The sequence below is a fragment of the Acomys russatus genome, chromosome 3 (assembly GCF_903995435.1).
Source record: "Acomys russatus chromosome 3, mAcoRus1.1, whole genome shotgun sequence".
Taxonomy (NCBI): Eukaryota; Metazoa; Chordata; class Mammalia; order Rodentia; family Muridae; genus Acomys; species Acomys russatus.
Window position 1 is genome coordinate 10,078,771 of NC_067139.1, and position 12,091 is coordinate 10,090,861.

The 12,091-nt window shown below is 40.9% G+C and overlaps 1 protein-coding gene across 1 annotated transcript; it reads left to right on the forward strand.

Moving 5' to 3' along the window:
- The first annotated feature begins 389 nt into the window (after positions 1 to 389).
- On the forward strand, positions 390 to 10,051 carry C3H6orf62 (chromosome 3 C6orf62 homolog). The gene is made up of 5 exons (XM_051169345.1): positions 390 to 1,887; positions 3,158 to 3,334; positions 4,199 to 4,321; positions 7,914 to 8,048; positions 9,904 to 10,051. The coding sequence occupies exons 1-5, from the start codon at positions 1,759 to 1,761 to the stop codon at positions 10,027 to 10,029; spliced, it is 690 nt and encodes a 229-aa protein (XP_051025302.1). The 5' UTR covers positions 390 to 1,758; the 3' UTR covers positions 10,030 to 10,051.
- Positions 10,052 to 12,091: the final 2,040 nt, after the last annotated feature.

Here is a 12,091-nt window from a genome sequence, read left to right on the forward strand (position 1 = left end):
CTATGGGGCCCAGGTGGGGGCTGAGCGGCGGCAGCAGCGCGCGCGGCCCGGCCGCAGAGCGCAGCGCAGCGGGCATGGAGGGGCTCCGTCGGCCCGTCGTGTTCTCTTGACATGGCTCCCGCCCGCGCCACGAGCAGCGCCCCCGCCGCCGCCTCCTCCTCCGCAGCCGCCGCTCCGCCCGCAGGCTGCGGCTAGACGGCCCACTGACGGTCGGCCTGCGAGTCCCGTTCTGTCCGCGGGGACCCCGCCCTGCCGCCTAAATCCCGGCCTCTGCCCCCTTTGGGAAGCCACCCAGCCGCCCCCACTCGGGAAACATGGGCTGTTGAACGGGAAAAGCGAATCCAGAACCCGGGAGCTTCATTCCTTTTTTTTTTTTTTCCAGGGTGGGAGGGTGGGCTTCCTTTAAGAAGTAATTATTAACACGATTATTTTCTTCTTCTCCCTTCCCAACTGATCCTTCCCACTTAACTTTGTTCCCGCCTCCTCTACCCGGGCGGGAATTGTTTCCACGGTTGAAATGAGTGAGAACCCGAGTGATCCAGTGTCTCCCGTGGTGCGAGTGAGTCGCTGCCGCTGAAGGCGAGGGGTGGGGGTGGGACCTGGGGGTCGTAGGCAGGTGATCCCCGGGCCCGGCCTGGGACGTGGGAGAACCCGCCACCTTCGCCTCAGACATGCTCACACGAAGATAATCGAACTCCCCACCATCCCGAACCTGAACGGGGTCAGATCTATACGAAGGGCTCCCCGGGGAATGTAGAACCCACCGCAGGGCTGAGGGTGCTTGGATCCCGGGCATTAATCAGGGTTAATCACAGCCGGAATAACTATTAATACCGTTTTAATAGACCCGCCTTTCCCTCTGCCATCATGGTTCTCCTTGGCAGCAGCGTTCGCAGCCGCCTGAGGGTGAAAACGTGGGTGATGGGGAAGTTGGTAATGACTCCGCTGTTTTTTCTCATGACTTCTTTGGGCAACAGCTGTCCACCCCCGGTATACACTGTAGTTGATTGCAGGGAAACCCTGTACCTCGCCCCTTCTTTCTCTGCTGATTTTGCACTTTTCTCTTTGCTCACCACCAAGTGTAATCAATAGCAAAGCACTGACAGTACATAGCAGTAGTGAAATCTGAAATAACTAAGAATTAATCAGGTACTGCAGCCATGGATCTGGCTGGGTAAAATCCAACTGGGGATTTCAGTTTCATTCACCTACCCTGTTTTGGTGGTTTTCTTTTTCTTTTTTCTTTTTCTTTTTTCCTTTCTTTGGGAAGCAACATCACAATTTTCCCTCCTTTTTACCTTTTCTAAATCCCTTTTCTGAAAAGGGGGAAAATCCGGATGGATTTCAAGGATTGGACTGGTGTCAGCTGTGTTTTATTGCACACCTAAATCCTGATGATAGGTTTTTCATTTCCCCTCAATGCCTTTTATTTTGGCAGGTTAGCCACATGCGTTTTCCAGAAAGTTAGTTCCAAGTTTTTTCCTCCTCTTTCTTTCCTTCCCTTCCCTTTTCCCATCTAACCCCCAAACATTAGTGTCCAAACATGACTGGACAGCAACTTTTGTTTCTTGACCCTGTGGTATGACAGTCTGCTAATATTGCCAGAAGGTGCATTTTGGGGGTTACAGTTGTGATTTTAGCTATTCAATCATATTAGCAGGAAAAAATGACTTGTTTCTGTTGTACTTGAGTCTTAAGAAAAAGTGCCCATAGTTTAGCGACAATTTCCAAAGGCTTTAGTACCACCTCTATTTCAAAATGGGGGACCCAAACTCCCGGAAGAAACAAGCTCTGAACAGACTCCGTGCTCAGCTTAGAAAGAAAAAGGAATCTCTAGCTGACCAGTTTGACTTCAAGATGTATATTGCCTTTGTGTTCAAGGAGAAGGTAATTTATAGTTCTTACTGTGAATTAGCACAAGTGATCTTTGTAAGTGTATGTTGTTACATCAGTGTTTTATGAATCTGAGGTTTAAGAGGTTTTTTGGTTTTTTTGTTTTGTTTTGTTTTGTTTTTACCCTTAGGGGGGATTCTGTGAATTGAGTCCCTGCAGAAAATGGAGCGCCTTTTTATTTTAGTTGACTTTGAAATACTTAATTGTAAGGGCTCAGAAGAATTACACTTTCTGTTGACATCTGACTGAATAAGTGTAAAACTTTTATATGGAACAAAAGAGGAGAACTTTGTAAAGTTACAAATAGGATGTCTAAAGTGTTACATTGGGATCAAATGTTTATATGCCTGTTGTTCGGGACTTAATGTAGGTGCCGTTTGTTTTCTTAAGATATAGTTAATGAAACAATACATTTCAATTTTTAGGAGCAATTAAATACTGAAATGGTAAATTTTTTTTTTTTTTACAATTACAAATGACCTGAGGACATTGGTGGGTGAGAGAGAGATCTAGTCCCATAGTTAAATATCAAATGAATTTGAATTGTGAAAGTCAAAGAGAATTAGATGATAACTGTAATCTTTTGCAATTAAAGATAGACATTTATTGACATAGGAGCGGGTTATGAACAAAGGAAGTGCAACTTTGACTTCTGCACTGAAAGTGGTTTGCTTCTAATGAGAAATGTAATCTTAGCATGTTATGTTTAGTAGTTTTTGGAAGTTTCCATGGTTATCCCCCCAATTTTAAGTTTCTATGTGAGAACCAGCACCTTGTTAGAGCAAGAGCATTGCAGAGTGGTCTGTATTGAAGTATTACCAGGATGCAGAGTTATCTTCACGTTTTCTGGGATTTTGTGTGCTTGTTCTTTAAAATGATGGCCAAATGGCTAAGATGGGTTGATGTTTAGTTGACAGATTGCAGGGTAGGTTGTAAGTGATGAGACTAGGTAGACCTTTTCTCCAGTGTCAGCACGTTGTGTTCCCACATACACTCTAGTATAGAGGTTTCAAAGGTAGGTAGATAATGAGCACTTGATTTTAGTAATTTGGAAACTTAATTGTATGTTTTCTTTTATTAAACACTGATAAATGTAGTCAGATAATATCCAGAAAAGGTCATTGAACTTGACACTATTCAGGAACAAAATAATTTGTTTGAATGCTTGTATGTTTTAAACTAGTGAGATGTTTATTTGGTTGGCTGTAGAACCAGTTAAGTGAAATTATATCAATAATGTATCACTAACTTTTATTTCTTTTAGAAGAAAAAGTCAGCACTTTTCGAAGTGTCTGAGGTTATACCAGTCATGACAAATAATTATGAAGAAAATATTCTGAAAGGCGTGCGAGATTCCAGCTATTCTTTGGAAAGTTCCATAGAGCTTCTACAGAAGGATGTGGTACAGCTCCATGCTCCTCGATACCAGTCTATGAGAAGGGTAAGTTCTGGAATGAGTTTGTGTGAGTTAAAGTTGTCAGTGTTTCCCTGAAGATGGGTAGTTAGCCATATTTGTGCTTAGAGACCTCAGATGTGTAATGTAGGTTTGCCTCAAGCCCATTCTTGGCTGGATAAAGCATGTGGAGGGCTCCCATCATGCCCTATTAGGTAGAATTGTTTTTAAACACCTTCAGGTACTTTATCCAAAATCAGTAAAAGCAGGGGAAACCTGGAGGTGACTGTCTTGCTCTGGCAGAAGTGCTGTGGCCTTAGGAAACAGGTGCATGAGCCAAGCGTGGTGGCGCACGCCTTTAATCCCAGCACTCGGGAGGCAGAGGCAGGCGGATCGCTGTGAGTTCGAGGCCAGCCTGGTCTACAAAGTGAGTCCAGAATGGCCAAGGCTACACAGAGAAACCCTGTCTCGAAAAACCAAAAAAAAAACAACAACAACAACAAAACCGGAAACAGGTGCACGGCTTACAATGCATGCGGAGAACAGGACTGGAGAAAAGGAGCTGTCTTAACAGTATCAAAATACTCTGTGTAATACATGGCTCGTAGAAGTTTTGGGACATTTTTGCCAAATACATTTGGTTTTGAAAGAGGGAAATAAAGGCATAGGCACTAATTACAGAGCTATTCAGCTAGTCTTTTCTCTGTGAGGAGCATGAAGCTGAATGACTGGATTCTTCAGTATAAAAGTTTGTGTTATAGTTGGAATTAAGTTGTATGTAGTCTTACTACCTCTGAAGGTGGGAAGTGATAAACTGTGTGACTGAGGCAGTGATTCTGTAGTTAAACCCTATATTTGTACCTTTTACTACTTTGCTTCTTTAGAACTAAAAAAATTACTGTTGTTTTCTAGGATGTAATTGGCTGTACTCAGGAGATGGATTTCATTCTTTGGCCTCGGAATGATATTGAGAAAATTGTTTGTCTCCTGTTTTCTAGGTGGAAGGAATCTGATGAACCTTTTAGGCCTGTTCAGGTATTTTGTTCTAAATAAAGTAGTGAGCACTTCAGTGGCAGCACCTATAATTTGAGCTTAAATTGAAATCTTTGGGAATATGCATCTAATAACTTTCATAAATTTTTCTCTTTTAAAATAGTATATTGTAAGAGAGGAAAGCATTAGAATCACCCAGTCCCTTAACTTCGCCACTTTGTAATTCAATTTTATTGGCATCTTGTAGACTTTTTTTTCCCTGACAAAGTCTCATGTTGCCCAGACTAACCTAGAGTTGCTATGTACTCGGGAATGACCTTGAACCTCCTTATTCTCCTGCTTATGGAGCGCAGACCTCATGTATCTGGGGCAAGCACTCAGCCACAGCCCTCTTTGCTGACTTGTGCCATCTTGGCATATTAAAGGCATTATCTATGCATTGTTCCTAGTTTTGTTCATAGTACATTTTGAGCACAGAAGAAGGCGAAGGAAATTACTGAAATTATAATTATAGTTAGTTGTAGGTCTTGTGGATATTGTTTATGTACATAGCCATAGTTTTTTATAATGAATATTCTTTTTTTTTTCCCCCTAGACAGAGTTTTTCTCTATGTAATCTTGGCTGTTCTGCACTTGCTTTATAGACCAGGCTGGCCTCAAACTCACAGAGATCTGCCTGCCTCTGCCTCCTTGAGTGCTGGGATTACAGGCATGTGCCACTGTGCCCAGCTGAATATTCTTATTTTAAAATTAGGAAAGTAATGATATATATGGCCCTAGTTTAATTAAGTATACAGAACTAAATGTTGAAAAACTTATTGTTAGGAATATGAAAATGGTCATTCAAAAATTTTCTAACCTGTTACGATTTTCTCTTTCTGTTGCTTTTGTATGTGAAACAGGCTATTAAATTGTCATATAGTTCCTGCACTATGGTAATAAAGCTGTTAAGAAGTTCAAGTAAATTACTCTTTTTTCTAGATGTAAGAGTAGTAAGTTCTTAACAAGAAAAAAGAAGTGAAAATCCATAGGTAAAATATTGGTAAAAGTTACTTTTTTGAGCCGGGCAGTGGTGGCGCATGCCTGTAATCCCAGCACTCAGGAGGCAGAGGCAGGTGGATTGCTGTGAATTCAAGGCCAGCCTGGTCTACAAAGCAAGTGCAGGCCAGCCAAGGCTACACAGAGAAACCCTGTCTAAGAAAAAAACAAACAAAAAAGTTACTTTTTTGGTAGCTAGTAACCTATTAGCCATGAATGGGCTAGAGCAGTGGTTGTCAACCTGTAGAGTGATCCCCACAAATCACATATCAGAATTTATGACTTATAATAGTAGTGAATAAGCAGTGAAATAATTTTATAGTTGGTGGTCACCACAACATGAGGAACTACGGTAGTGAGTCATGGCATAAGCAAGGTTGAGAGACACTGCTAGAGAATAGAAGGTATAAGCTCAACATAAAGGAATGCAAATGGGAACACAGAGGCTCTGAAAGCATAGGTTACATCTTAAGGTTAGACTGCTAACAGTCTACATTTAACCCCAGTAGTAGTGATAACTAGATATGGGGACCTCCTTTTGCAGGAAGAGAAATGAGGCAGTTAAAGAGAGGAATGAGAGGCCTAGGGTCATTCAGTTAAGAACAATCATAAATTAAGACAAACATAAGGCTGAATAAGCCCTTCTCTAAAAGTAAGGGGCTGGAGAACTGGCTCAGGGCTTCAGGGCTCACAACCCTCTGTAACCCTCCAGTTCCAGGGAGTCCAGTGACATGTACATGGTACATGGGCACACACATGCAAGCAAAACATGGTAATTTAATAAATGGAAAAGTAAAGTAAAAGCTTATACTTGTGACTCACTACATTCAATGAAAAGTTCCTTGAATTATAGAACCATCTAGATTGATTATAATGAACATGTAATAACTTTGCTAATTTTATACCTTACCTACAGTAAATAAGCTAGTAATGCGCCACTAATTTCATTCTCAAATAATTTAAGACAGGCATTCCTATGTTACAGGTCTTACGGGGATTGGCTCCAAAGCCTCTGCTTTAGCTTAGTTTATGGAAAACAGCATAGTATTTGCAAATAAACTTCTATATCCTGTGACACCCAGTAAAGGTTTAACAGCTACATAAATAATGTTAACACACTACATTTTTCTGGAAATAATGAGGGGTGGGAAGTCCGATTTGTTCAGTACTGGTAGGATTTTAGTTGTTGCACATACTTCCAGTCTGGGATGTTGAAGATACGCAGTTGGTGCGTCTGTATCCTAACTGTGCATCTCCTATTTTAAAGACAGTAGGAGTTGAGAGGACTTCAATATAAAGGCAAATGAAAAAGCAAGAGACGTTTTTCTTTGTGTACATTGATGTTTTGTCAGGGTTCTCTAGGAGAGAAGTTAAAGGCAGGTGTGAGCTGCCATATAGGTGCTGGGACTTGAACCCCAGTCCCCTGGAACAGTGCTCTTCCTGCTAAGCTATCATCTCTCCAGCCCCACACCCAGCTGAGTTTGTTTGTTTGGTGGAGATAGGGTCTTATGTAGCTTTGGCTCACTTGGAACTCTCAGAAATCCACCAGCTTCTGCCTCCTGAAGTGGTGGGATTAAAGGTGATTGCCACCGCACTCTGGCCCTAAAAGCTAGGTTTATAACAAAAGCTGTTACAAGATCTGAGATCTCACAGCTCTATGGAGCACTCACCATGTGCCTGGCTTGGCCTCATCCCTGCTACCACAGCAGAGGAGGAGAGAGATGAGCAGTACAAGTTGAAGGAGCCCAGACTTAAAGGCACTGGGTTCTTTGCCTAGTTCCATGGCAGCTGTGGGAGAGTTACAAAAATCAAATCAAATCAGCTATTTGGATATGATCGTAAAACCTAAATAGCAGACACTTGTGATTTTACATCTTAATATTGCCTACTGTTGGTAGTAGGGATTATTGAAAACAATAGACTAACAGTTTACAGTTGTGAGAGGAAGCTACATGTTTCTTGAATTCTCTGTTAAGCCTGCTTGTTGCTCAGCGTTTGCTCCCTTCCACCCTTAGACGTGTAGAAGGATGAAGTTGACTTCCTCGATAATAGCAACTTTGGTATTTTCCTCTTCCATAATAGTTTTTTTCAAAGGGTTTATATTTTCCAAAGCCTGTTTGCAGAAGTGGTACTATGTTACACATTGAGGCCTCTGCATTTCACTGGGTCCAGTAGGCTTGCATTTTCTGTTTTACTATCTGGTACACTGAGTTAGAGCCTTAACATATGGTGGGGAAGCTTAAGCTTACAAACTTAAAAGTACTGAAGGTCACAAAATTCTTTTGGAGTTCTGTCACTAGAATTGTCTGTAATGAAGAAAATGACCTGTGTTTCAAGAGATCAAGCTGGATGTAATTTGGGCATTTAAAATGTAATTAGTGCTAACTGAAGATTTTTTGTATGTGTGGTTTTGCTTGTTTTGTTTGATTTTTTTTTTTTTCTTAAATCAATTGAGTTTTGTATTGTACATTATTTTAATTAAATATAAGTATCCTGTGTGTCACTTAGCTCCAAACAGACATGTGGATGCAGTAGGTGCTGGTTAGGCAGTACAATGTAATTGTGGCTACATAAAATGTTTGCATTTTGCAATTAGGCCAAATTTGAATTTCATCACGGTGACTATGAGAAACAGTTTCTGCATGTACTGAGCCGCAAGGACAAGACAGGAATTGTTGTCAACAATCCTAACCAGTCAGTGTTTCTCTTCATTGACAGACAGCATTTGCAGGTAAGAAACTTTTTAGGATTAAGTAGGGACTCACTTAAAGTTAAGAAACCTGTCTTAGGCCCCTCCAGAGACGTTTCCAGGCTTTTCTAAGTTCCTGATCAGTGGGAGAATATCACTTGGGAGCGACTCCAGTTCTGCTCTACTTTCAGTTGATCAGAATATGGATTTTAAAGTGGGTGATAGTTGGTGCACACTTTTAATCCCAGCACTCAGGAGGCAGAGGCAGGCGGATCTCTGAGTTCAAGGCCAGCCTGGTCCACAAAGCGAGTCCAAGACAGCCAGTGCTACACAGAGAACCCCTTTCTCAAGAAAGAAAAGAAATGGGGCTGGAGAGATGGCTCAGGTTAAGAGCACTGGCTTCTCTTCCAGAGGTTTTGAGTTCAATTCCCAGCAACCACATAGTGGCTCATGACCATCTGTAATGAGATCTGATGCCCTCATGTGGCGTTGAGGCACACATGCAGGCAGAAAGTTGTATACATAATCTTTTTTAAAAACCAAGAAATGTATTTTAAATAAAACCATTTGTGTGTGAGAGGGGAGGGGTGCAAGTGCATGTATGTGTGCCTTCATGTGCCTGTGGTTCCTCAGGCAGTGTCCAAGCCCTAGGAAATCCATCTGGCTCTGCCTTACCAGAATTATTCTTGCCACTCAGATCCACGTGCTTGATATGGCAAGCACTTTACTGACTAAACTATCTGCCTAGCCCTGAGCATCAACTTTTAAATAAAAATCTTTAAAAAGGGGACTGCTTCTTTCTTGAGCCGCCATCCAGGTATTCAAAAAAGGTTCAACAGACATTTTGCAGTAAAAATTCAGGCTGAGAAATGGGAGGATTGTCTAGAGCTGTTCCTTATCCACAGCAAGACGTTCCTCACGTCGGGAACTCAGACATTTAGGGAGTGTGTGTGCCTCAGATCTGTGACATGTTTTGATAGCGTAAGTAGATGTGCCCAGTAGATCCTGGCTTCAGAGAATGTTTCTGCCTAGTGTTGAGTTGTCCAAATCATACTCATAAAAGTACTGTGACTTGGTTTTTTTGTGATACTTAAAATCTTTAATTTTTGAGACAGTGTCTCTACATAGACCAGTCTGGCCTCTAAATAACCCACAGAGAGATCTGCCTGCCTCTGCCTCCCAGGTGTCGGTGCCCCACCACACCAGCTTCCCTCTTCATAAGTCCATAGCACTGAAAGCATACTGCGAGCCCCTTTCAGTCTCTCTCACTCTGTAAAAAAGACTTAACAAGCTAGTGCCTTTCTCAAAGTTCTTAAAAGGTTCAGGACTCTTACTTGATTTCTGCATCTGGGTTTCAGTGTCCAAGAATAGAGTAGAAAGACAGAAAGCAGCTTTAAGTAAACTTGAAGATAAGTTAAAAGTTGGTTGGTGTTTGAAGCGAGGCAGTAGATCCTGGCAGGTAGAGCTCTGTGATGTGAGTTCAAGGCCTGCCTAGTCTACAGAGTTAGTTCCAGGACATCCATGGTTATACAAAGAAACCATGTGTCAAAAAATTGGGGGGAAATGTTGGGTGCTTGTCTATATTAGAAACCAGATCTGTGCACTCTCCATCCAGGAGCAGACAGCAGACCCAGGTCCTGATTTCCACTAGAGGGAACTTGTTGTTTGTTCTTTGTTGAAGGAGCTGGTTTCGGGGATGAAGGGTGGAGCACAGGACAGTGTTCTAATCTTAAACCTGCACGCATTCTCTATGCGTTTCTTTCAAATATATCTGTATTTTCTCCCATATCCTGCATGGGTAGGGAACCACATAACCCTTGCTATGTATACTTCATTACAGTGCCATAGGCCTTAAGTTGGTGACAGTTTAAAAGGAAAAAATTTTATTTCCTTCTAGACTCCAAAAAACAAAGCCACCATCTTCAAGTTATGCAGCATCTGCCTCTACCTGCCACAGGAACAGCTCACCCACTGGGCAGTTGGCACCATAGAGGATCACCTCCGTCCTTACATGCCAGAGTAAATAAGAGCATTGACCAGCAAAATAGAGAAGACCAGAGAATGCAGCAGCGATTTTCTTTTCTTGTTTTCTTACCACTTTTCTTTCAGAGTTTAAAGAAAATGGACTCATGCACAGAACACTATGCATTTTGAAACTTGTTCATCCTGGATTTATTTTAATCATTTGTATCACAGAACTTTTTTTAAAAAATTAGATGTCTTCTGCACGGACTGTGTGAAAGAAGGTGCTTTGCAGGTTGCTGCACTGCATCGGCATCTTACTAAAATGTGAAGGAAGGACTACTGTACACTGAAATGCTTAATGTATCTGAAAGCACAGGTGATGCTCAGTGTTGTGGTCTTCATGTTTGTGCTGGTTTTTGCCTCTGACATCTGTCATCAGTATTGAGGGTGAGAGTGAATGTAACAGGTATAAATAACACTTAAAAACTTCGTAGCTTTGCTGTGATCACCGTTGTTCCAGAGCACTGTCAGATTCATTCTAATGACCAGAATGGTTGTTACAAAAAGAAATTACAACCATGGGAAAGAAATCTTAATGAAAAAAGCATCTCATTGAGGTATTTCTGCCTTGTGTACACTGGGCCATGTTTGTTTTCTTGGTACTCATTAGTACATGTATTTTTTCCCAGATCTCTTTCCCCGAGTTGCTGTTTCAGAGTACTCTGCTGTGTGCAGATGCATTTACACATTAAAGCAGATCTGGAGTCTGGCGTGGCTGAAGCAGCTACAAAACCGAGGAACATACATAGCTGCAAAAACCATCATAAGTAGAGGACTTTTTGGTTTTTGTTTTGTTTTTTGGTGTTAGAAATTTTAATTACAAATAAAAAAATCCAGTGAATTTTTGCAGAAATACTGGTTTCTACACCATCCTAAAGAAGTTGAGTGTTGGGAATAGAAAAAATTTTAAGGCGGGGATCTTATGTTGTAAAAATAACTACAGAGTGTCAAGAGTTCTGGAAGCAGAACTCATTTGTGCAATGAACATAAGGAAAGACTACTGTATAGCTTTTTTATTTTTTATTTTTTTTGTTTTGTTTTGTTTTCTTTTAAATGAAGAAAAGCTTTGCTTAAGGGTTGCATACTTTTACTGGAGTAAATCAGAATGATCCTACTCCTTTGGAGTAAAACTAGTGCTTACTGGTTTCCATTTGTATTTAGCTTCTGGTTGGAATTTGGAAAAAAAAAAAATGAAACCTAAATAAAATAGGTGAAAGCTCCCTGGCTATTCAGATGAATATACAGAATTCACAGTGGTAACTTTTTTATTCCCATGTCTGTGGTCACTTCAGAAGGTTTGTTTATTCAGAAGAAAAGAACTGACAATTGTAACTTGAACAGGAATCTAAGACAAAAGATGAGCTTCAGTAGTTCCTGCCCTTAGTTCATAAAAAAGGGGGAAAAAATAACCATTCTTAATGTGAAAGGGTACTTTTCCCATCTCTGACTAGAAGGTAGAATCAACTTGACATTTTGAAGATTCCTGAAGGCCGGCATTCCCTAACAGTTTGGAGTGGAAGTAGAAACAGACGTTGAGAGATTTGCCCAAGCTTATGTTGTTAGAGGATTTCAATCAGTCTGGATCCAGAGGCCAGTGGCTTTTTGAAAATCCATTTACTGTTACATATACTGTGTTCAACATATTAGGCAATTTAGCACTTGTTTTATCTTAAGTTGATGAGAGCAATATAAGATGTTCTGATTTTGTAACGTTAAGATTTTGCATATTTACTGAACCACTTGCTGCACACATGATTTACTTTTGTCCTTGGTACTTAGGCCTATGTACAAGTTCAGGATTTGGAGGTGGTGAGAGTTACCAGTTAAGCTATCTTTTATTTATATATATATATATATATATATATATATATATATATATATTTATATATATATTTATATATATATATATATCCATATATAATGTATACAGTGTACATTATAGATGGTTGTGAGCCACCATGTGGTTGAACTCGGGACTTCTGGAAGAGCAGTCAGTGCTCTTAGCCACTGAGCCATCTCTCCAGCCCCCAGTTAAGCTATCTTAACAGTCATTACCAAGC

Coding starts and splice junctions, on each gene's coding strand:
- C3H6orf62 (XM_051169345.1), top strand. CDS start 1,759: ATGGGGGACCCAAACTCCCGGAAGAAACAAGCTCTGAACAGACTCCGT. Junction 1,888..3,157: donor CCTTTGTGTTCAAGGAGAAG/GTAATTTATAGT, acceptor TATTTCTTTTAG/AAGAAAAAGTCAGCACTTTT. Junction 8,049..9,903: donor TTGACAGACAGCATTTGCAG/GTAAGAAACTTT, acceptor ATTTCCTTCTAG/ACTCCAAAAAACAAAGCCAC.